The 21901-nt window shown below is 64.6% G+C and overlaps 1 protein-coding gene across 1 annotated transcript in view; it reads right to left on the bottom strand.

Annotated features, from left to right (window-relative positions):
• The window catches only part of PKD1 (polycystin 1, transient receptor potential channel interacting), a 41503-nt gene extending 19735 nt beyond the window's left edge, over window positions 1-21768 (bottom strand). The window contains exons 1-14 of the mRNA XM_082713482.1: window positions 21342-21768; window positions 7906-7977; window positions 7733-7804; window positions 7306-7475; window positions 6376-7047; window positions 6065-6248; window positions 4725-4945; window positions 4245-4360; window positions 3744-3870; window positions 2971-3218; window positions 1826-2578; window positions 878-1009; window positions 513-688; window positions 223-356 (exon numbers count right to left, since the gene is read on the bottom strand). Of these exons, the coding sequence (XP_082569608.1) occupies window positions 223-356; window positions 513-688; window positions 878-1009; window positions 1826-2578; window positions 2971-3218; window positions 3744-3870; window positions 4245-4360; window positions 4725-4945; window positions 6065-6248; window positions 6376-7047; window positions 7306-7475; window positions 7733-7804; window positions 7906-7977; window positions 21342-21556 (3292 nt within the window). The 5' untranslated portion in view covers window positions 21557-21768. The remainder of the gene's footprint in view (window positions 1-222; window positions 357-512; window positions 689-877; window positions 1010-1825; window positions 2579-2970; window positions 3219-3743; window positions 3871-4244; window positions 4361-4724; window positions 4946-6064; window positions 6249-6375; window positions 7048-7305; window positions 7476-7732; window positions 7805-7905; window positions 7978-21341) is intronic.
• Window positions 21769-21901: the final 133 nt, after the last annotated feature.

Below are 21901 nucleotides of genomic sequence, written 5' to 3'. Positions count from 1 at the left end.
CATTCAAAATGAAACGTAGCCCCCTTCTTCTCCAGAAAAGGGTCTGCACAGGGGCCAAGGGAGGTCCAGTTTCTGGCCAGGAGACTTGAATCATGGGGCTCAGAAGCCTAGTCCACCCTGTACCCCAGACACCCCTCCTTCTCCCTACTATGGACCCCAGGCCGTCAGCCCAGACTAGGTGGAGGGGACTGTTCCCCAGCAGGCCAGTGGCCCGGCCCTCACCTGGGATGGCATAGGTGTGCGTGGCGTTGTGCTCCACCAGCACCTGGGCCACCGTGGGGTCTGGGACCCGGACGGACTCATCGTATGGAGGCCTGAACTGGCCTATCACCTGGTCCCCGTCCCCGAAGGTCCACCTGCCACGGCAGCGGGCAAGCCATGAGCAGGCTGGGGTGGGCACACACAGGCCCGGCTGCACCCCTGGCCACTCTGGGCAGGTAAGGAGGGGGAGCCCAGCCCCAGCACCCCCAGGAGCAGCCCACCCTACTCCCCGCCAGGCCAGGCACACTCACAAGAAGGCCACCTCCACAGCCGAGTCCACCAGCACGTGGGCGGCCAAGGCCAGAGTGGCATTGGGGGGCAGCACAGGCGGCACTGCCGACACCCAGAGGCCCCTCATCCGGTGCATGCGCCCCACAGTGACGTTGTAGCTCACGGTGACATTGCTCACGTGGTTGGAGGCCGTCAGCTGCAGAGACAGGGGAGCACATGGGCTGCCGCAGGTGGAGGGGGTGCCACCGGGCAGTAGACAGCCCCCCCCACCCCGCACTCACCCGCAGCCAGCCGAGGGGTCCTCGGGAGCAAAGCAGAACAGAAGACAAAGGTGAGCACTGCCCAGCCTGGCCCGCCCCTGGCCCCACCAGTGCCCCCCACCCACCGAGAGCTTGAAGACCGCGGCGCTCTGGTAGATGACATTGAAGACCACGTTGTGGAAGGTCAAGGACTGCTTGTCGTCGATGGTCCAGCGGAAGACCACGTCCGAGCCAGCGTCCACCGTGGGGCTGTACCGCTGCGGGAAGGGCACAGCGTCGGCCAGCCCCAGAGCTTCGGTGGCTAGCTCTGCCCTAACCCAGGTCCCCCCTATCTGGACGTGCCTCCCAGTGGGGTTTCCCAGGCGACTTCAAGACACCACAGGGGAGGGGGAGGCTGGAGGGGCCGTGAGGCATGGGGCCAAGCCTGGGCCCAGTCTCTCTGACCACTCTCCTGCTATCTGAACAGGGACCCAGTACCAGTGACGGCAAGAGCCCACCATCTCCGAATCCCCACACGGCCTGTCCCCGGGCTCCTGCCCAGGTCCCCTGTGGCAGCAAATAACTATCAGGGGGCCCTGGAGGCTGACCCCAGGCCGCCGACGGAACAGGTATGAGCAGGGGAAGTGGCAGGAGGGGACCGCACAAGTGGCAGGGGTCAGAAATGGCCTTTCTCGTGGCCCCCGTGGGGCGGCTGCCTGCTGTGAGGGGACAGCCGGGACAGGGACGGCGGCAGGATGGCCCCCGTGCCTCCTGGTCAGGAAGTACTCCCCATAGCCTGGGGGGAGCACGGCAGAGGCCTCGAGGGCACACACAGGTTGATGAGGTTAGAGGTGGGCATGGGTGCGCAGCAGCGGGTCGGGGGAGTGGACTGCAGCTGCATCGGAACTGCCATCTCAGGGGACTGCTCCACGGACTGCAGAATTAGTGACGGTCTGAGGAGCCCCTCACAGAGCCCGCCCCAAAGCAGCCACCAAGCCCACCGCCCCAAGGCCGAGCTCCCTCCTCCCCAGGGAGGAGCCGCTCCCCTCACACGGCCCGGCCCATGTCGAGGTGGGGGTGGGGGTGCTACTCACCACCAGGACGCCCTGCAGCACACGGGCTTCGGGGCTGGGAGTGGCGCGAAGGCCGCAGATGGGCTCCTCGGCCGTCACACGCAGGCTGAGGCTGGCCTGGCCAGCGCCATTCTCCACCTCGACCTCGACCGTGTGCTCGCCCTCACGGAGCCCGGGCAGCTCCAGCACTGCAAACAGGGTGCTATTGGCCTCAAGAGCACAACTGGGCTGCAGGGCCGCCACTGTGGCCGGGCAGGCGGCCTCGAAGGGCGCGCTGACGTTGCCCCCGGGCCAGCGGGCTGTGGCAGTGGCGCTGGTGCCAGCGTCCACCTGGAGCACCAGGGTGGAGCTGTTGGTGGGCACGTAGAGGCGGCCATCGTGGGGCATGGGGTAGGCCAGCCTCAGCCCCGCCACCGGGGACAGCACGTCGAAGCTGCAGGACAGGTTGTGCACGGACACGCTGTTGCCCACGGTGGCCCGCACCTCGTAGCGCCCGGGTTGCAGCCCTGGGTTGGGCTGCAGCCCCAGCAGGAGGGTGAGGCGCTCCGTGGTGGCCAGGAGCCGCAAGGCACAGACGGGGCCGGCTGGGGCCGCCTCCAGCTGCATGGGCAGGTGGGACAGCCAGGCCACAGCGGTGGTGGTGAAGTACGGGGCCTTGGCTCCGGGGGCGCCCAGGGCGGGTGAGCAGCGCAGAAAGGCTCCTGGTCCGGCATCATGCTGCAAGGCGATGAGGTCTCCGGGGAGCAGGGGGCTGTCCTGGCCATGGAAGGCGACCTGTTGGAGAAAGGCAGGCTCTGCTGGGTCCTCACAGTGGACCACCACTGGCTGGGGGAAGGGGTGCTACCCGGGGCACCGAATCAGGGGCTCCAGCAGGTGGACAGGACCCACGGGGGCTCCCCAAGCACTGATAGCAGAGATAGATGGGACAGGCACTGGGACAGGGACGTGCATAGGGCAGGGATGCAGGCATGGGAGGGCCCTTCCTGGACAGGGGCAGGGCCTTGGAGGGACAAAGCAGAACAAGGGGTAAGGCCCGAGCTGGTAGTTTCTCCTGCTAGGGGTGCTGAGCAAGGACAAGGACAGAAGCAGGGCAGGCAGGGGAGTGGAAGAGTGTGCCATCTGTCCGGGTGGGCAGCAGAGGGGGAGCCCAGGCTGGTGACACTTACCGAGTACTGGGAGGGAGGCCCCGCCGGCACAGAGAACAGGAACTCCCTCCAGAGTGCATAGGAGGCCTCGGGGAGTCCCGGCCCTGACGTGGACCCATTGGCACAGGCCCGGGGGTGGCAGGGGTCATCCAGTGGGAGGTGGAGACCAGCTCGGGGGCACCAGTGTCCTTCTGGGGCGCACACAGGGACAGACTCAGTCTGGCTCTCCGGGGACCTGCTCTCAGGCTCCCTGCTGCTTCCAGGGGCCGCTGCAAGGAGAAAGAGGGGTGTTGGGGCCCTGGCCTGCTGTTCAGCCAGGGACACCCCCATGATGACAGGAGGTTTTTTGTTTTTTTTTTTAAAGATTTTATTTATTTATTTGACAGAGACCACAAGCAGGCAGAGAGGCAGGCGGGGGTGGGGTGGGGAAGCAGGGTTCCCGCTGAGCAAAGAGCCTGACTCGGGGCTCGATCCCAGGAGTCTGGGATCATGACCTGAGCCAAAGGCAGAGGCTCAACCCACTGAGCCCCCCAGGCGCCCATTGACAGAAGGTCTTGCCAGGCAGCAACTCGGGCCCCAAAATCACCCCTCTATCCTTCCCGACCCTGGGCCAGAAAACGGACCCGGGCCAGAAAACGGACCCAGGCCAGCCCCACACAGGCTGTCCTGCGGGTCCCGAGCCTGAGTCCATTTCTCTGTGGACACCACTCTGCCCACCTCAAGGCTAGACACCCGTCCAGTGGGCCTGTGACCACGGGGACAGCCGCCCACCCGCCGCCCGGACAGAGCCCCACCTGCTTCTGCCGTGGGCCTTAGCACCTGCAGCCGCAGCTGGACGGGTCGGCGGAGCTCCTGGGTGCCCAGCTCAGCCGCTGTGAGGAAGGCCTCCCTGCTCAGGCCCAGGCTGGGGAACGCCATCATCTGGGGAGGGTGGGGGGCGCTGCTCAGCTCCACAGACCCCGAGCCCAAGACCCCAGACCCCAGACCCCAATCCAGGCCGGCCCAGAGGGGAAGGAGCCACCACATGGGGCTTCACACTGAGGAAGACAGTCACTCAGGAGGAAAATTCAGCTCAAAACCATCGCTGAGCACCAGTACCGCCCCCTTGTTCTGTGGAGAGAAGGCTCAGGAGCACTCCAGGCTCTCAGACACGGGGAGGGGGCACTGCTGCTCTCCGCATGGCGGAGGGTGTGGGGCACAGTCTCTACCGGGCACACGGGACGTCATTAAGGCCCAGAGAAAGCACCTTAAAGAGACACAGCAGCCTGTCCTGGCGGGCCCAGGGGTTGGCCTACCTCGACAAGCTCCTGGGGGGCCGAGAGGACCTCCTGTTGTGCCAGGGGGCTCAAGGGGCCCTGCAGGTCCCCACTGGGCGCTCCCACGAGGAAGGTCTCTGCGTCCCACACAGGCCCTGGGACAGCAAATGTGCAGTGAGGTCGCCAGCCATGGAAGACAGTGTCAGGGGCCCAAGGCGGGGCCAGACCTGGGACCAAGACCCTTGGCAGTGGCCTCCCAGCTGCCCCCCAGCTCAGTCTTGTTGGGAGCAGCTCCATTCAGGACCACAGGTGCTCAGCCACACTAAACAGCTGAGCAATGAGCCTGAAGGATGTGACTGTCCTAGGGGGACAGGAGGAGTCCCCAGGGCGGCCAGGAGCCCCTGTGTGGTGGGGGGTCAGGGACAGCCGCGTGAAGGAATTCCCCAGGATGGCCAGGGAGCTGTCGGTCCTGGTTGAGGGCAGAGGGTGACCCGAAGCCCCCCAAGGGCCCCAGCGCACCTCCAGGCTGCAGCTCGCAGACATAACTGTGGGGCGCGGAGCATAGGTCTGTGTTGCACTGCCCCGCTGGCCCCAGTCGCACGCAGCGCTCGGCAGTGGCCGGGTGCGGCTCCCCGGGCAGCCAGTTCTGGCAGCTCTCCAGGTTGAAGGCCTCGCCCTGCACAGCAGGGTCTGCCTCCTCCCCCTCCACAGCAGAGAAACCAATCCACACATCCAGGCTCCTGCAGGCAGGCAGAGGGGAGAGTGGGCGCCCAGGGTCTCCTGGAAGACAGGCACCCTTCCAGCTGTCCTCTCTCTGGGAGCCGGCTCCTCACGGCAGCCCCTCAGGCAGGCCTTGCCCCTCTCCCCATCTCTAGATGGGGAAACTGAGGCTCAGAGAGATGACCTGGCAAGCAAGGCCACAGCCGTGTCCACTCACACCCATGCCTGTGGAACCCAGGGCCCAGCGGAGTGCTCCCAGCAGGGGAGGCGGTGTCCTGTGTGAGCAGTCTCCGGGCAGGGAGGCCCACGGGGGCTGCGGTTGGATGAGTGGCCAACTCTTGGTTTCCACTCAGTTCATGATCTCAGAGTTGAGATCAAGGTCTGTGTTGGGCTCTGAGCTCAGCAGGCGTCTGCTTCTCCCTCTCCCCCGGCCCCTTCTCCACCCCCACCACATCAAATGGGTAAAAAATATATTAGAAAAAAAAAAATGGCAGCTCTAAGTGTAGCATTTGGGGAGCAAAACCCCTGCATCTCTGCCCCCCCCACAGGCTGCTCCCCCAGCTCTGCCGAGGTATGAAGACCCTTCTGGAAGGAGGGCTGACAGACACGTGGAGAACTCAGGGAGAGGAGTGAGGTGCCAGGGTCAGAGCCAGGCACTGGGGCCCGGCTATCGCCAGGGACCTTGACCATTCTGGGCCTCAATTTCCCCTTCTGGACACCAAGAACATCCAGGGTATGAGACACAGTCTGGTCGGCCCTTTCCAGAGCCTTGGGGAGAAATGGGCACGACCTGCCGAGGGCAGGGGTGGGCCGGCTACAAGGAAGCACCGTTCCTCAAGGTCTGGGGGGCCGAGGGCAGTCTCCATGGTCACAACAGAACCGGCCCTACTCCTGCCAGGAGGGCTCAGTGAGGACAGCAGGGGTGGTGGGCCCGCAGGACCTGGATGCACCCCCCACGCCCACATCTTTGTCCCAAGAGCTGATGGCAATGGCATCTGCCAAGCAAGACAGGGTCCTCGGCCGCCATCAGGCCTGCCAGCTGGACTCGGGCCTCTGGCCACCCCCACCTCTCCTCCAGCCCCGCCCCAGCATTGTGGGGACCCCCACCTGACAGCTTCTCCGGGGTGGGGGGTGGGTACCTGGTGACCTGGGAGACCAGGAAGCGCTGGACGGCAGGACTATCCACCATGGCCAGGGCAGCCCCGGCCCAGGCCCGGCACTGTTCCTGTGCCTGCAACCAGGCGGCCTTCTCAGCCACCAGGCGGTAGCAGTGCCCGTTGTCCGGGAAGATCACGGTGTCTGGGGGGCAGAGCGGATGCACCACTGGGGGGGGGGTCAGCGGGCAGAGAAGGGGCGTCAGCATGTGCCCAACCAGCACCCCCCCCCCAGCTCCAGCCCCCAGGGGTGAGTGAGGGGAGGGACGGCCCAGGCCCAGGGCGAGGGCACCCACCCCGGGCCGGCTCCTCGTCCACAGCCACGATGCTGTATGCGGCCTGGAGGTCTGAGCCGCCACGGTTCCGGACGCCAAGCTTGAGGGTCTCATCGCTGCGCACCGAGACCAGACATGAGAGCTCCAAGGCTGCGGGAGCTGCCTCCACCCGCACCTCAGCCTCCAGCTGGGCCGAGCCGGCCCCCAGGGCCAGCACCACCGTCACATGGTAGCGTCCCGGCAGCATGTAGCGGTGAGTGGCGGCCGCACCGGCAACATCCACCCAGGGGGAGCTGTCGCCAAAGTCCCAGCGTGTGGAGCGGATGGGCAGGGAGGCGGTGACGCGGAAGGCTGCCGGCTGCCCAGAAGACAGGGGTCCCCGAGGCCCCAGCAGGGCAGCTCCTGGGGAGGCAGGGAAGGTGTCCTGCAGGATGGTGGGGCCCCGGCAGGCAGGGGCGAGGGTAGACGGCGTGCTGGAGCAGAAGGGCAGGCAGGCCGCGGAGGCATTAGGGGGCCGGGCCGCCCCGCACAGGCACCAGCCCTGGTCTGAGAGGGCCCCGAGGCTCTGGCCGGCGGCAAAACAGAAGGCACTGCAGGCCTCAGGTGTGAGCGGGCCCTCGTGGGCAGCCGAGAAGGCCGCCAGCAGCACGGCACCCGAGCTGTTGTCAGGAAGGCAGGCGACGTAGTCCTCACCTGGATGGAGCACACGGGCTGGTCCCTGGCACGCCTGCTCCCTGTGTCCCATGTGCCCTCATCTACAGCGCTCCTCACCTCCTGCCTACACCGTCCCCTGGGTCCACAGGACCCTGCTGACCCCCAAATGGGTCTGTCTCCGCTGCTATGTTTATTGCCCACCCCCCCCACCCCCTGCCGCAGCTGCTGGCCCTCAAGCACCTACCGGGATCTGCCCAGCAGGAAAGGCCCCAGCCGGCCCACTGCAGCCATACTCACCACAGCCGCCATCTGACAGGGGGACGCCGAGGAGGGGCCGGCCAGCGACGGGGCTGGGCCCGGCACACGTGGCCGCCTCGGGCCGAAGCACGCGAACCCGCTGCTCCTCTGCCCAGCGGGGCAGCCAGGCCAGACCACAGTCACACTCCAGGGGGTTTCCGCTCAGGTTTCTGCGGGGCAGGGGGCCAGGCCGGGCGCTCAGCAGAGGGTAGGGCAGGGGCCCGGAGGAGGGGTCACTGCTGGCCTCAACACAGGAAGCAGGGGCCTGGGGTGCCCTCCCCAGTGCAGCACCCCGCCGCCCCATGGCCCCAGACGAGCTCCAGCAGGCAAGCAAGAGGCCCCCAGCGCCCACTCTCCGACGGGAATGGGCATGGAGGCCAGGTCAGGAGGGCAGGGAGGGCAATTACTAACGCCAAAAACAACTTACATCTCAGTTAAATTAAATAAATTAGCAAATACTCCTTCTTCTAAAGTGGAAATCTTGTTGTTACTTATATCCCTGGAAGAAAAGGGAGGATTCAGCAAGGTTGGAAAGAAGCCCCCATAAATGCAATGGTGACAGGCAACCGCCGTCCACCCACTCCGCAGGGGGACACTCACAGCTCTGTCAGTGTGGACAGGTTTGCCAGAAGCCCGACGTCCAGTGCCCGGAGCAGGTTGTGAGAGACATCTCTGGGGAACAAAGTGGTCACCGTCAGTGCCAAAGCCCCAGACAGGGCAAAAAGGAGACCCAGGCCCACCCCCAGAGGCTTCCCACTCCCTCCAACTTCCTACTTGCGGCCAGGACAGAGGATCCCAATGACTGGACTACGAGAGGGCTGGGAGCCCGCAGGACCCCATCCACGCCCCGCCCCATGCCCCTTCTCTGCCCAGCACTAGGCCCCCCAGCAGTTCCAGTCCCCCACCCCCGGGCCTGGCAGTACCGTGCCACGTGGGGTCTGGAACACAGCAGGGCAGCCTAAGGATCTCCAGGGCCAGGGGCCTCACTGTTGCTAGCATGGGGGAGGGGGGTCTCAGAATGCCCCCAAGACACAGTGGGGCACAAGGACCAGGTAAGCAGGGAGGGGGCCCTGGGGGACCACCTCCTCTCAGAGCTATGGTGACAGGCCACAGCAAAGACCGAGGTTGACAGGACCCCAGGACAAACACCGGCGCAGTCTACAAGTCAACACACGGGTTCAACAAGAAGCAGGACCGGGCAGGAATCGCAGAGGCCGGCTGAACTGTGAGGCAGGCACCGGGTCCAGCTGTGCCAAGTTGGGCCGGACCCTCCAGAGACAGCCTGGGCACGTCAGCACGAGGACATGGCGGGCCGGGGGCGGGGCCGGCCCTCTGCAAGCCCGGGGAGGTTCAACACCAGCTGGGTCCAGGGAGTGGGACAAAGCCCAAAGCCACAGGTGACAGTCCTGTAGAGCCTCCCTGACTGAGAGAACACAGGAGGGCACCACCCACGGGTCACAGCGTCAAGTACCGGCAGAGGCGAAGCAGCAAGGCAAGCGGGGCCAAGTACAGAAAAGATGCAGCCCCCCGCGTGGATTGTCGTCAGTGAAGCCGAACTGCAGACCGGGCAGCGCTGGCCGCATCCACGTGGGGTCCGCTCTACACAGGCACGGCTCCCAGACGGTGTGGAGCCCAGCTGGCCAGGAAAACCAGCCCAGGACGCATCGTTAACCCAAGACACACAGAGGTCACGGATGTGAGGAGACGCACCCCTGACAGCAGCGGCCCCAAAGCACTTTCACCCCCAAACTGTGAATGGTTCAGAACCACGACCCTTGGAGCTGGCGACACCACCCCCCAGGAAGGTCAAAGCCCTTCCAAAAACATGCTCTGCGGCTAACCACGCCACTGTCCCTCCCAGCCTGGAGGTGGAGGCCAGGGTCGCACCTACCCATCCCCTCCCCTGACCTGGTGGACGCCTCCGGTCACCTGCTTCACTGCACCCTCCTCACCTCTTCCCTCCCGGGGCCCCCATGTCTGAGCAGCCCCGTCGGGGCCTCCAAACTGATGAGGCCTGGGACTCACCCGCAGAGCCTCTGCCCTCGCAGGTGTCACCGCTCGCCCTCAGATGTCCCCAGAATGCCTCTCCCGGGCCCTACCCCGGCCCCCAGTGACCACCCAGTTGTGCAGGGGTGGAGGTCTGCCGATGCCTCCTCCTGGCCCAACCACTTCCTGCTCCTGCCAGCCCAGCTCCTCCTACACTCAGATCCCACCCTACCCCAACCACAGCCTGGTCCAGACACCTGTCCCTGGGCACCTGGCTTCTGCAGCCCTTCCTATCAAGGCTCCTGAGGTAGCCTGGGGGTGTCCAGTTCCCAATAGCCACCCTTGGGGATGTCCCTGCTCCCAACACAGCAGGACCTTAATGCTGGCTGGTGTGGAAACGAGGTCCTGCTGGGAGAGCCGAGGTGCACACAGGCCCCTGAGGACATGGGGAGGAGGGTGTCCAGTGCTTTGCTGGCTGGGATGCCCGGAGCCACACCCCCGGCCCGGCTCCTGATGCTGTGGACCACATCTGGAACCAGGCTCCAGAAATGACCCCCAGGCCACATGGGGTCGCGTGGAGACCATAGAAGGCTGGGGGCTGCAAACTGGGCTGCTGCCGGGCCACTCCGCCACCCTGGTCTGGGTCCTGTGACCCAAGTGGGGAGCCAGGCCCAGTGGGGCTCCCATTCCCCTGGATGGTGAGGTGGGCAGGGCTGGAACTCCCGTGGGGACCAGGTGGGGCTAAAGCCTGGGGTCTCCACCTGGAGCAGCCCCCCCAGTGCCGGGACCAGGATGCCACAGACGCTCCTCCCCTCACCTGTGGGGAGACACAGGGTGCACAGGGGCAGCGCCCGGAGCCCATTCAGCCGCCAGCAGGGCAGCCCCCTCAGCACACAGACCAAGAGAAATCCAGTCACAAAACCAGCCCCTCCCCTGAAACTGTTCAACCAAGATCTAAAGAAAGTGCTGGAAAGGGGCGCACCGTGACAGCTCCAGGCTTGAGAGCAGGCAGGTCCCCTGAGTTTTCCACACTCGCAGTACCCTTGAATAGGAGAAGTGGGGTGTGCAGAAATGGACGGACAGGCTGCCCTGGGGGCCCAGAGTGGGGGCCTCAGAGGGGAACAGGAGGCAAGGAGGCTGGCAAGGGGCACCGGGAGCCCCATCAAAGAGGAGGCTGGGGCAGCGAGGCCTCCTCAAGAAGAAGCACTGCCGCTGACGCAGGCTCGGACCAGAGCCCTGCCCTGTCCCAGCTCGGTGCCCCGACGAGGCGCTGGTCTCACTGAGCTCGGGTTTCCCATCTGGGGGAGGGCGGGCACGGAGAGACAGCGTGCATGTGTGTGGGTCTGTCTCCACCCAGAACTGGGGCTCCAGGAACACCAGGGCTGGAGAGGCCTTTGGGGGCCAGGGGACACGGGGACAAGACCCGCTGGCAAGGTCAAGTGTGCCCCCCACAGTGGAGCCTAGATTGCCCTGTCCCTCCTCACATGTGGCGGGGGAGGGGTGCTTTCTGGCTGGCGGGCCAGGCCTTCCTCTGGGGTACACGGCCTGCCCCGCGCTGCTCAGGCTCCCCCCAGCCGGCCCGCACCCACTCCTGGGGTGGGGTAGGGGGTGGGCCAGGCCAGGAGACCAGTGAGAGGCAGCCGGACTCCCACCCACGGTCAACCATGATGCTCTAGCGTGGAGTGGCCGTAGCAGAAGGAACCTCCCAGTGTCCGTGCCTCTGAGGAAAGCAGCAGCCTGCAGGGCACAGGAAGCCACAGGGAGAGTGTCCAAGAGATGGGGCCGGGGGGTGGCAGGACAGGAGGGTGAGCATGGGCGAGACCCACCAGGGGCTCCCGGGGCAGCTTCCCAGCCTGGGCCTCAGGCAGAAGAGGAAAGAAAAAAGGAAAATCCCTAAAGTGTTCTCCACATCCCATTCTCTGGAAAATCCATCATGAGTGGCAGCTCTGGGGACTGCTGGTGGCGCCTGAGAACCCTGGGGCGGCGGGGGTGGGGGCAGGCCAAGTTCAGCGTCCAGGCCACGCAGCCAGCACCCACCCTGGCCCGTCGGGACACGGCTGACCCTAGCCTCACTGGCCTGTGGCTCCAAGCCACCCTCGGCCAAGTCCTCCACCCAGCTCTGTCTGGCCCAGCAGCCCCATCGAGGCTCCCCTCCCCCGCACGCCAAAGGCCCCACCATCAGTCACACACAGTCCAGGGCACTAGCCACTGCTCCAGGTCCCAGCTGAGCCCCTTCCCCCCAGCACTCACCTGGGCCCAGAAAACATCAGCAGGCTCCCCTAGGATCCTGCTCAGCTACAGTCCGTGCCCTAAGGACACACTAGGCCCTAAGCCCCAGCCCCAGGGTGTGGGAGCAGCTGTGTGGGGCAGGCTGTGTGGCTAATGGTGCACACTGGGAGAGAGGGGAAGGGCAGAGGGGACACTAAGGGGGAGCTGTGGGGGTCACCGGATGGAGACATGGAAAGAAACTACTGGTAGGGTCCTCACTCTGTCCCACAGCCACTTGTCCACATTAGTTCTTACTATCAGCATGCTGATGGAAGGCCAAGGAGGCCTTGGGCCAGCCCAGCCCCCACACCAGGGTTCCCCAGGTCCCACAACGGCAGGGGAGACACAGCAGGCCCAGGGAGACCCCGAAGGAAGAAAGCAGCAGGGCTGGCCAAGCAGCGGCCAGCCCCTCCCGGGAGAAGGGCCAGCAGCCTGGCTGGACAGCACCCCTGAGAGGTCTTGGGCCAAGCAGGGCCTACCCTCTGGGCCAGCTAGATACTCCCCAGCCCCTCCGAGGCCCACTCAAGCCAACTCCACAGATCCTAAGGCCAAGACTGGAGGGGTCAGACCAGCTTAAGGAGGAGGTGGGTGACCTGGGGACCCACATACTACCAAGTGACAGGCATACACCCATGAAAGCATAAGACACGTGTCACCTCCCACGTGTCACCTCCCCAGGCACCAGGGATCAGATCGAGAGGCTGGCCTTCCCTCTCCTCCCCCACAGGGACCCAGCAGTCCACTGGGGAGTCCCAGCTGTCCCCCAGGCTCTCCCTGCCTCCCAGACCAGACACTGTCATGAGGGGGGACACCAGCCTCCCCCGGGGTACAGGCACCCAAGAGCATGCCCCTGGCCGTCTGGGGCTGCTCTTTCCTGCTGCAAGCAGGAGCTCGGGTGAGGGTCCTCGCTCATACAAGCTGGAGGTGCTCAGCAGAAGGTGCTCAAGGGCCCCCATGGTGAGCATCAGCAGCTCCCCTAGCCCTGTCCGCACACGGCTCAGCACCTGCATCCCACCCATGCTCACATCAGGGCCCACATGGGAGGAGGGGAGAAGGGTGCCCAGGAGACAGGAAAGGGTCAGGGTACATGAAGGTAGAAGCCAAGGAGGGGGGTGGTCACAAGCAGGTCTGGAGCGTTCCTGAGCCTGGGGTGACTGCTAGAGCAGTCTGCCCTTCTGGAGCTGAGGCACTGGAGGTCCCAGGGAAGCTGGGACCCTGCCCTGCAGTCCTGAGCAGCCTCAGTTTCCTCCGGTGCCAAGGAGAGGAGTGGCCCGTGTGCCCGTTCCCCAGTCCAGATGCTGGGCGGGGTCTGGGGGCCAGCCGGAGCCCCCAAGGAAACATCTGCACATTCCAGACACATGTGGTCAGCGGCGGGGGCGAGTGCCAGGCCCCAGCCCATCACCCCCACCCCTGCGCTGGCCGCCGCACTGGAAACAGGGCTTGGGGGGAACGGGCTCCGGAGGGGCCGCAGCTGAGGTTATGTAACCCACTCCTCCCAAGCCAGCAGCTGCCTCCTCCCTCCTCTGGGAGGACAGGACAGCCGCGCTGGCGGGACAGAAGGTACCCGCTCCCCATCCAAGGCCCAGGGCTCCATTCTCTTCCCTCCATCACCAGGAAAGGCAGCCCTGGCCGCCCGTCCTCTCCCTGAGGTGCTGCCAGGTTCTCCTGAGCCCAGCAGGGAGGACCCCCAACACATCTTCTCAGGAGCCAGGCCTGGCCCAAAGGGGAGTGGCTATAGTGCAGTGCCTGCCCTGCCCCCCACCCCTGGGACCCAGGGCTGGCGACGCTGCGTCTGGGTAGGGGGGAGACTGGGGGCGTGGAGGGGGCCAGGCTGCCGGGAGCACCGAGCCAGTTTGAGCGTAATAACCTCATTCTGTTTTCGTTCTGTCTATTTATGGTGAGCAAGGCTGGCTTCCAGGGCCGGAAATGATGATGTGTAAATTAATGAATTCGAGTTTAGGAAGGAGCGGATTTGCAGACAAACACGAGGACAGGGCCAGCTGGGGAGGGGGCAGAGGCAGGCTCTCCAGGGAGGGGCCCGCCAGCCCAGGGCGGCATCGAGGGGCTGTCTCAGCCTCCAAAGTGAGGGGGAGAGGCCCAGCCTGGGAAGATCCCAACCTCACAGCATTTTACGGGGGCCCCCGTCACTGGAGTTCTGACCTCCCGCTACTGAAGTCTCAGCAGGACGGGCCTACACAGCCAGTGTGCTGCTGCTTCCCACCTAGGAAGCCCCTGTGGCCACAGGCCAGGACAGGGAGGGGAGCTCAGACCTGTAGGGAGGGCCCGAGGGGTGGGGAGTCCTCCACACTTGGACAGACCAATGTGCCCCAAGGCAGCCACCTTCAGACCCTTAACAAGACAGGGTGCGCCCCCCCCCCCAGGAGAGGGTCTGGGGATTTGAGGCCCCCTTCAGGGTAAGGGGAGGCAAAGGAACAGACAGAAGGGTGCCCAGCCTCCCTCCGGATCCAGCACCCGTGCTCGGGAGCTGCGCTCAGACCTGTCACAATCAGCCAGGCAAGGAGTGACCAGCCCATTCCACAGGTGGGAATGCTGAGGCTCGGGGAGGCAGCCCTGCTCATCCAACCATGTGTCCCCAGAATCGGGAGAAAGGGGAAAGGCTGTGCTCTTCCCCATCCTGGCTGGGGAGCTGGCACATGGCCTCAGGCTTTCCAGCCCAGCATGGCTAGCCATCCCATCGCCCCCTCAGCTGCTGGGCATGGCCAGTGACATGACACCAGCCTGACCCAGGGCTCCAGAGCGGTTTGCAAGCCCCAGATCCTAAGGCCAACAGTGCTGTCAGCCTTGCCCTGAGCACTGGCCTCATTCTCTGCTTCCACCAGAAGCAAAGGAAGCCCTTCCCAGGGTGGCCCCAGAGCATCCTTCAGGGCACAGGGGGCTGCTAAAGTCAGGGACACCACACCTGGCCAGGCCTGGGCCCACAGGCACCTCGGGGAAAGAACGAGCCCTGCCCACCTTGGCCGTAAACGCAGCCCCTTCCCTGGCACGGGCGGTTGGGCACCACTGGGCCCCTTGGCAGAGACGGCTGCCAAGCCACAAAGAACGAGGTGTTCCGGGAAAAAAGGACGTGAGCTGCATTTTCCAGCTGCGTTCTGTTCAGCAGCAAGACTGCAAGCACGCTCTGGCCGGCGCCCCCGAGGCCCGCGGCCCACCCCATGGACACGGCCCCGCCTTGGCCAGCCCGAAAGGCACAGGCACCCAGCTCCCAGGGCCAGACGGCCGCTGCCACCCCAGATGGCAGTAAAACAAACGGGATGTTTTCATTCCAGAGTGTTCCACGGGCTGGGCCCGTCTGGGTTCCTGCTGCTGGCGCTGGCCGCTGCAGAGTGTTCCGGAAAGGAAAATGTGCATCTCCATCCAAAATGGCTTCCTCACTTGAAACCAAGCCTCAGCCTGGGTCTTGCTCAAGAACCAGGGTCTCCCAAGAGCTGTGGGGGAACACAGGTGGCAGCAGAAGCACTCCCCCATCCCATGGGCAGCATGTGGGGGTGGGAGCCACATCCTCCAGGGCCACCCAGTCAGCTGTCAGAAGACGATGGCCAGTGACAAGTCGCCCAGGGTCAAGGGCAGAACAACCAAGAGAGGAGAAGGAGGCCCCTATGGGAAATGCCCTGGTCTCAGGCCCCGGGAGAGGGAAACTGAGTCTCACCGACACGACAAGTGAGCTCACCAGGGTGTGCTGGGCATGTGACAGCAGAGGCCAGCGGCAGGGCCAAGGTCAGGGGCACCAAGCAGCCCTCGTGGCCATGGATTTCAAACCCACGCCATCCCCCCAGCTCCCAGCACAAGGTGAACGCGGGAAGCGATGCTCTCTAGTTACACATCAAAACTTCACTGTGTCCCAAATGTACACCTGAACATGTCAGGTGCATAAAACTGAGACCCAAACACCAGAGGAGTGTGCCAGGGTCCCGTGGACCTCGGGCCTCCCTGGGCTCCCCCGTCCCCCTATCCGGCATGAGGTCTGAGCAACGCAATGACTGGCACACGTGTTCAGGGGTACTCTCCATGCACCCGTCAGTATGGCAGGTGGCAAGGACCCATCTCCTGGTGGCCAGTGCTTGGGGACAAGGTAATAGGCTCTGAGGGTATGGACAGAAGGGAGCCGAGGGGCCACTCTGGCACAGGTTACAGCTACCGTGGCCCCAGCACTGAGCCCCGCGGGCATGCCCACAACCCCAGAAGGGCCTCCACTTGCGATGCCCACCTGGCGAGTGAGGGGACCGAAGCTCAGGAAGGCTGAGTGACATGGCCAAGGTCATGCAGGAAATGGAGGAGATGGGATATGAGCCAGGTCTGATCCAGGGGCAGAATCCCAACTCCGGGGTCCCCATGCCTCCCTCCCAGAACCAGACAGAAAGTCCGTGGGAAGGGCCATAGCACAGAGAGTAGAGGGACACTGAGGAGGAGCTGCGGGGAAGGGTTGAGCCAGTAGCCAAGGCCAGAGCCCAGAGCCCAGCCAGTCCCACGCGGTCCCACCGGGGAGCCCCCCACCACCAGCACCGGGGGCCAGGCCCGTGTGCAGCCCCGGGGCTGTGCCCCAGAGCATGCTCATGCAGTCGTGTCTCTGCCACAACCCCCAGCCGTGTGACCCCAGGAAGTGACAGCCTCGGGGAGCATCAGTTTCCTGGTCTATAAAATGGGACAAAGAGGGATGCCTGGGTGGCTCAGTGGGTTAAGCCACTGTCTTCGGCTCAGGTCATGATCCCAGGGTCCTGGGATCGAGCCCCAAATCAGGCTCTCTGCTCAGCAGGGAGCCTGCTTCCTCCTCTCTCTCTGCCTGCCTCTCTGCCTGCTTGTCATCTCTCTCTGTCAAATAAATAAATAAAATCTTTAAAAAAAAAAAAAATGGGACAAAGAGTGCTTCCAAGCCCACAGCACCATGCAAGATACCGTGACAAAAAGGACAGAATAGGCTTTGCAAGGAGCCCAGCGCATGGCAAGCACAGACAGAGGGGATGACCCAGTGGCGGGGCGCAGGGTGCACACCCTTGGCCATTTCCAGAGATCTGGTCTTCCATTCGGAGCCGCCTCACATGGTACAAAGCTCCCAACTGTGAAGCGAACAACCCGCCGGTTTCTGGTGAGTTCTCGAGGTCGTGCGACGAGCGCCGTCTCCTTCCACCACAGTCTCACTCCCAAACCGACACCCCAACCCCGCCCCCACCAGATACACCAGTCTGCTTTTGGCTTCCACGGACTGGCCTGTTCCAGACGTTTCCTACCAAGGAAATCATTCCACACGTGGCCTCTTGGGTCTAGCTGTATTCACTGAGCATGTCTTCGGGGCCTGCAGGGGTTGGGGCAGGTGTCGGGGCTCCTGTGGGCGGCTAAGTAGCGCTCCAGCGAGTGGGAGACCACGTTCTGTTGCTGGACCCCTGCGCTGGCCCCACGTTCCAGCTCCGGGGAACCCTACGCGGTGAGCGTGTGTGTACAGACTTCCGTGTGGACCCAGGTTTCCCTTCTCTCGGGTACACACAGAGGAGCCGGCAGACAGGTTCCAGCATGCCGCCCTGTGCCGCAGCCACCAGCAGCGGGTGGGGGGCCGACGTGTCCATACCCTCCAGATGCCGGCTGCCATCTGCCTTCAGAGACGGCCGTCCACACAGGCGTGTGGGGCACGGTGCCGCGGCCCCCTGCATCTCCCCGGAGGCCACGTGTGCGGCAACCACTCAGGCTGGCGGGGCAGGTGTCTCTCTCTGGAGGTATGTCCACTTGGGCCCTTCACCCACCTGCTAAGTGGACCCTTTATCTCACTGGTGTGGAGAATCCACAAGAAGCCCCGCTGCTGCTGTGGTCTTCAGGTCTTCAACAAGCCTTCTGGCTGCGAGTCCCTTGCCAGGTGAGAGGCTTGCAGGCGCTATCGACCGGGCAGCGGCGTGGTGGGTGGGCACACTCCCCTCGAGGGCAGGTCCTCTGACTCCCAGGCGCCGCCCAGCTCCCGACTGGAACCAGCTGCTCCCTTCAAGAACCAAGCGCTGCAGATGCAGCACGAGCCTCCCCATCACCTCCCGGCCCCGGCAGGAAGCCCTCCTACAGCACGTCCTGGCCACAGCTCTTGCCAACAGGCATCCGTGTCCCCTCGGGAAACTGCCAGTACACATGCGTTTACATCCTCAATTCCAAGCACCAGCCGGCCATGCTGTGCACCTCAGGGGACGCGAGAGTGAGAGCTGCTGGGTATGCAGGACACTCAGACCCTCCCAACACCCATCCCCACCCAGCAGCCAGTGTTCTGTGCCCCTTCTGTCTGGGACCCTTCAGGGATATCCCCAGCCATCTAGATAAGGGCCGCACCCCCATGCCTCCAGCACATGCAGCCCCAGACCCTCCTCCGGGCTGTCCCTTGTCTGGGTGCTCTCTCTCAGACCTTTCAATGTCACCTACACTGGTGGCCCCCAGGGAGCCCTCCAAAACAGCCCCTCCCCATCGCCAGCGTCACGGTGATATCCGAGCCTTAGAGACACCCCACACAGGGCCCGGCACACAGCAGCCAGGCTCTCTGCCTGGTGAGGGTTTGGGGAAGGGACCCTCTGTGGTCTGGCCCATCCTCAAGGCAGCAACACATGTGGCACATGCAGCCTAACATGTCACGCACACACCAGGCCCATGTGCTCCCCCCAAGGCCCACCTCGCACCCATGTGCCATGCAGACGTGAGAGGCCTAGCCTCCTCCAGTCTCCCAAACTCTCCTGCCATTCAGGGGCCCAGGCGAGGAAGGGCAAGGCTCCAAGTACACCCCCAACTGACAAGAGACCCCAAGGCCCTGAGATTTCCATCAATGAACCATGTCCCTACTGAGGCCCTAAGCCTCGTCCTAGACCAGTGGCTGAAGTCAGCAGCACGAGCCCCGACAAGTGGCTGGAAACCACACCTGAAACTGACAGACAACACTGGGAGCAGCACCGTCCCCTCTGAACAGCCCCTGGTGACGAACATCCTGAGCCATGGGCCTGTCCACGCAGCAGCCGCCGGCCGCAAGCGCCTCCAGAGGACTGGAAATGTGGCTTCCCACAACACACCACCCTGCAGCGACTGTTCAGCTACAGGAAACAGAGGGCAGTGGACACACTGGTTGACACCACAGGGACAAGTCCAAACGCAGATGCTCTTGGCGCCACTGTCACCGGTCGCGTGAGGAGAGAGAGAGACGAGGGAGGGTAGATACATCATTGGAGGACAAAAGACGCTGACCAGCTACACTGTGCAGCCCTTGTTTGGGTCCGGATTCAAACTACTAGAACCGCAGACAACCAGAAACCTAAACACGCCAGCACAGGTGGGATCAGGGAATCCCTCACCGTCTCGGGGTGACCACGGGGTGGTCTACTCAAATTCATCACAAGAAAGATTTAAATTCGGGACAACAGCAACACTTTGCCGAGTAATGTCATCTCTCTCAGGCCACCTCCAGCAGCACCGCTAACCCAGCCCACCCTGCCTGCGGAGGCCTAAACGCCCCTGGGGGCCAGCCGTGGGCCTTATATGCAGGTCCAGCCCGTGACAGAGGTATCAGGCCTGAGCCCAGAAGAGGCGGTCGCCGGTACCACCCAGAAGGCAGGGCTGTGGGGCACACCCTCACCTGGAAGGCTGCCTGACATCTATGCACTCAGCCCCTCTGCTTTAGAGAGGACGCCCCTATCTCCCTCTCCCCAAGGACGGGGCTTGTTGGATTGACAGGCAGAATGGCTGGGAACTGGGGGAACCAGGAGAGAGCCCAGTTTCTCTTCGGTTCCTGGTCCCCAGCCTCCAGAAATCTCCCACAGGTAGCTTTGGAGTATAAAGAACACCGTAGGGTCTCCCCTGTTCTTCATCCCCCCGTGTCTCAGGGTTCCACTGCAAGCTCAGAGGGGCCAGCAACCCTGGGAATCCTGCCAGCTCAGGCCGGGCCAGGCAGGCCGCCAGCTCCCAGGACCTCCAAAACCCAGGAGCAGATCCTACAGGGACACATGCAAGGCTCTAGTCTTGGGCTCCATCACTGTGCCCAAGAGGCTCCAGAGCCCACATCCTGCTGCAGGCCCCCAACTGAGCCCCCGCATTGTTTGCTTCCTACACAGCTCCTGGAGGCCAGCTCAGCACCATGTCCTGGGGAAGCAGAGCATAACAAGAAGGAGCCAGGCCTGACCTCAGCAGCTTCCAGCCTCCCGGAAACCGAGGCATCTTTACCCACAGGATCCAGAAACGAGGACCGGATCCAGTTATCCTGGTGAACGCAATAAGCCCATCTCCACAGAGACAGCCGGGATGGCAAATGCTCAAGGGGTCAGGCAACAAAGCAGCAGGCCCACCGTGACCCTCCCTCAGGACCCCCAGCTAGCCCTGGAGGACCTGCTCTTCCCCCACCCCAATCCCACGTACCAAAACCCCAAAGACCTCCAGAGCACACAGGAGAAATATCCACCCCTACTCCACCCACCTACTCCCCAGCATCCAAATTCATCTAAATGCTGACCATCGGTCCCCAAATTAAAGGCAGCCGTGCGCTGGAGGCACCCAGGGAATATCACAGAACCAAATTCCAGGACCCATCCCCAGATTTCACAAGCCTGAGGATGCTAAATGCCCCCCTGTGGATTCCAGCATGTGGCCAAAGACAGCTGGGAGTCCTGGCTTCTGAGTGCCCAAGAAACCCCAACAGGACCATAGGAATGCCGACCGGCAGACCTGAGCCTGTAGCTAGCCCAGGGACAACTATCTGCAAATGCTGGTCCCATGCACCCTGTCATTCCAACTCTGGGTCCTGAGCACCTCAGTCAAACCCAGCTCTGCCATGTGCTGGCCACAGCTTGTTACCTGGGCAAGTCCCAGCACCTGAGTCTGTGTTCTCGTGTGTAAAAAGCCATCTTCCCCGTACCTCTGCCTCTGAGGGCATCCATCACAGCCAGAGCCTGGCACACGGCTAACAAACTGACAAGTTCTCCATGGAGGCTACACCATCACTTCCAAAACGGAAACTGGACAACAGCCCGCCAGCGTTCTGAACTACTTCTGCAACCTCACATGCCCACTGTCCGGGGACCACATCAGAGCCCTTGACGGGTCCCTCCCGTCCTGCCCCACTCCCGCACAACTCCCTTGCCCTGGCCACACGGTTCCCGCCTGAGGTCCTCCCGCCACCTTCCCACTCCTCCTCAAGCATCGGGCCAAGCCTCAGACATCCTTCACATCTCTGTCCAGACCCCTCTTCAGGGAGGCCTTCCCCGCCATCCCAGACGGAGCTCTCCTCCTCCCGGCTTCCCGCTGCAGGGCTCCCAGGTGCAGAGCATCCCCCAGGCCAGGCTGCATCCTGTTAGTCCGTAATTGTCGTCTAAGTGTCGGCCGGTTCCCTTCGAACACCTTCCACCCTGCCCCTGCGCACTGTCTCAGGTCCCCCATCAACTCGCGACTGCGGAGCCCCACCCGGTGGGACGTTTCTGCGTTTGCAGACGCCGGGATTCTTCGGCCTCGCCCCGGCCCAGGCCAGGGGGGCTGAGGGCCGCCCGCGGTCCCGGGTTTTCCTTATTTAGTCGGGCCGACCTCACTGCGCTGGAGCCTCGCCCTGGGAGAGGCCTGGCCCGCACTCCGTTTCCCCTTCAGAGGCCGGGGACGCGCCCACGCCCTGCGAGGCCCGCCAGGCCGGCGGCCTGCCCGGCCGGGCCTCTCTCCGGAGCCGAGGGTGCAGGCGCGCCGAGGCCGCCCCACGCCCGGGGCGCCCCCGAGACCCGGCGCCCGCCCGGCGCCATGGCAACAGCCCGGCTCGCGGCGCGGGGCGACGAGGTACTCACAGCGCGGTGGCGTCGGCGGGGATGCGCAGCGCGGGTCCAAGCGTCCGCAGTCCGCGGCCGGAGCAGTTGACGCGGCAGGCGGAGCCGGGCGCCGGGCCGCAGAGGCAGGGGGGCGCGCACGGCCCGCAGCCGCGCCCGGTGTCCCCCGCCAGCGCCCCAAGCCACAGGCCCAGGCCCAGGGCGAGCGCCAGGCGGGCGGGCGCGGCGGGCAGCATCGTCAGGGCAGCGCGCGCATGGCCCCGGCCCGGCCCCGAGCCCCCCTCCCCGAGCCCCCGAGCCCGCCCGGCGCCGGTGGCCGCGGCTCAGGCAGGGCCCGCGGACGGCATGGCGGGGCGCGGGGCGGGATTCGGCGGCAGCCGCGGCCTGTCTGCCTGCGCGACGTCCCCTCGGCGTTCGGGCCCGGCCGCGCTCTGCGTCCACGGCAGGCCGGTCGCGCGCTCGCGCTCTAGTGCGGGCCCGCCGCCGCCGCTCCTCCTCCTCCCGGCGCCGCGCGGGGCGGGCGGGGCGGGGCGTCTTCTGGCCCCGCCCCTCGCTCTGCAGGTCGGCCGCGGGGGGTGGGG

This window comes from Mustela nivalis, assembly GCF_964662115.1.
Source record: "Mustela nivalis genome assembly, chromosome: 19".
In the NCBI taxonomy this organism is placed as follows: Eukaryota; Metazoa; Chordata; class Mammalia; order Carnivora; family Mustelidae; genus Mustela; species Mustela nivalis.
Note: the sequence above shows the minus strand (reverse complement) of the source record. Positions and strands in the feature narration are given on the sequence as shown.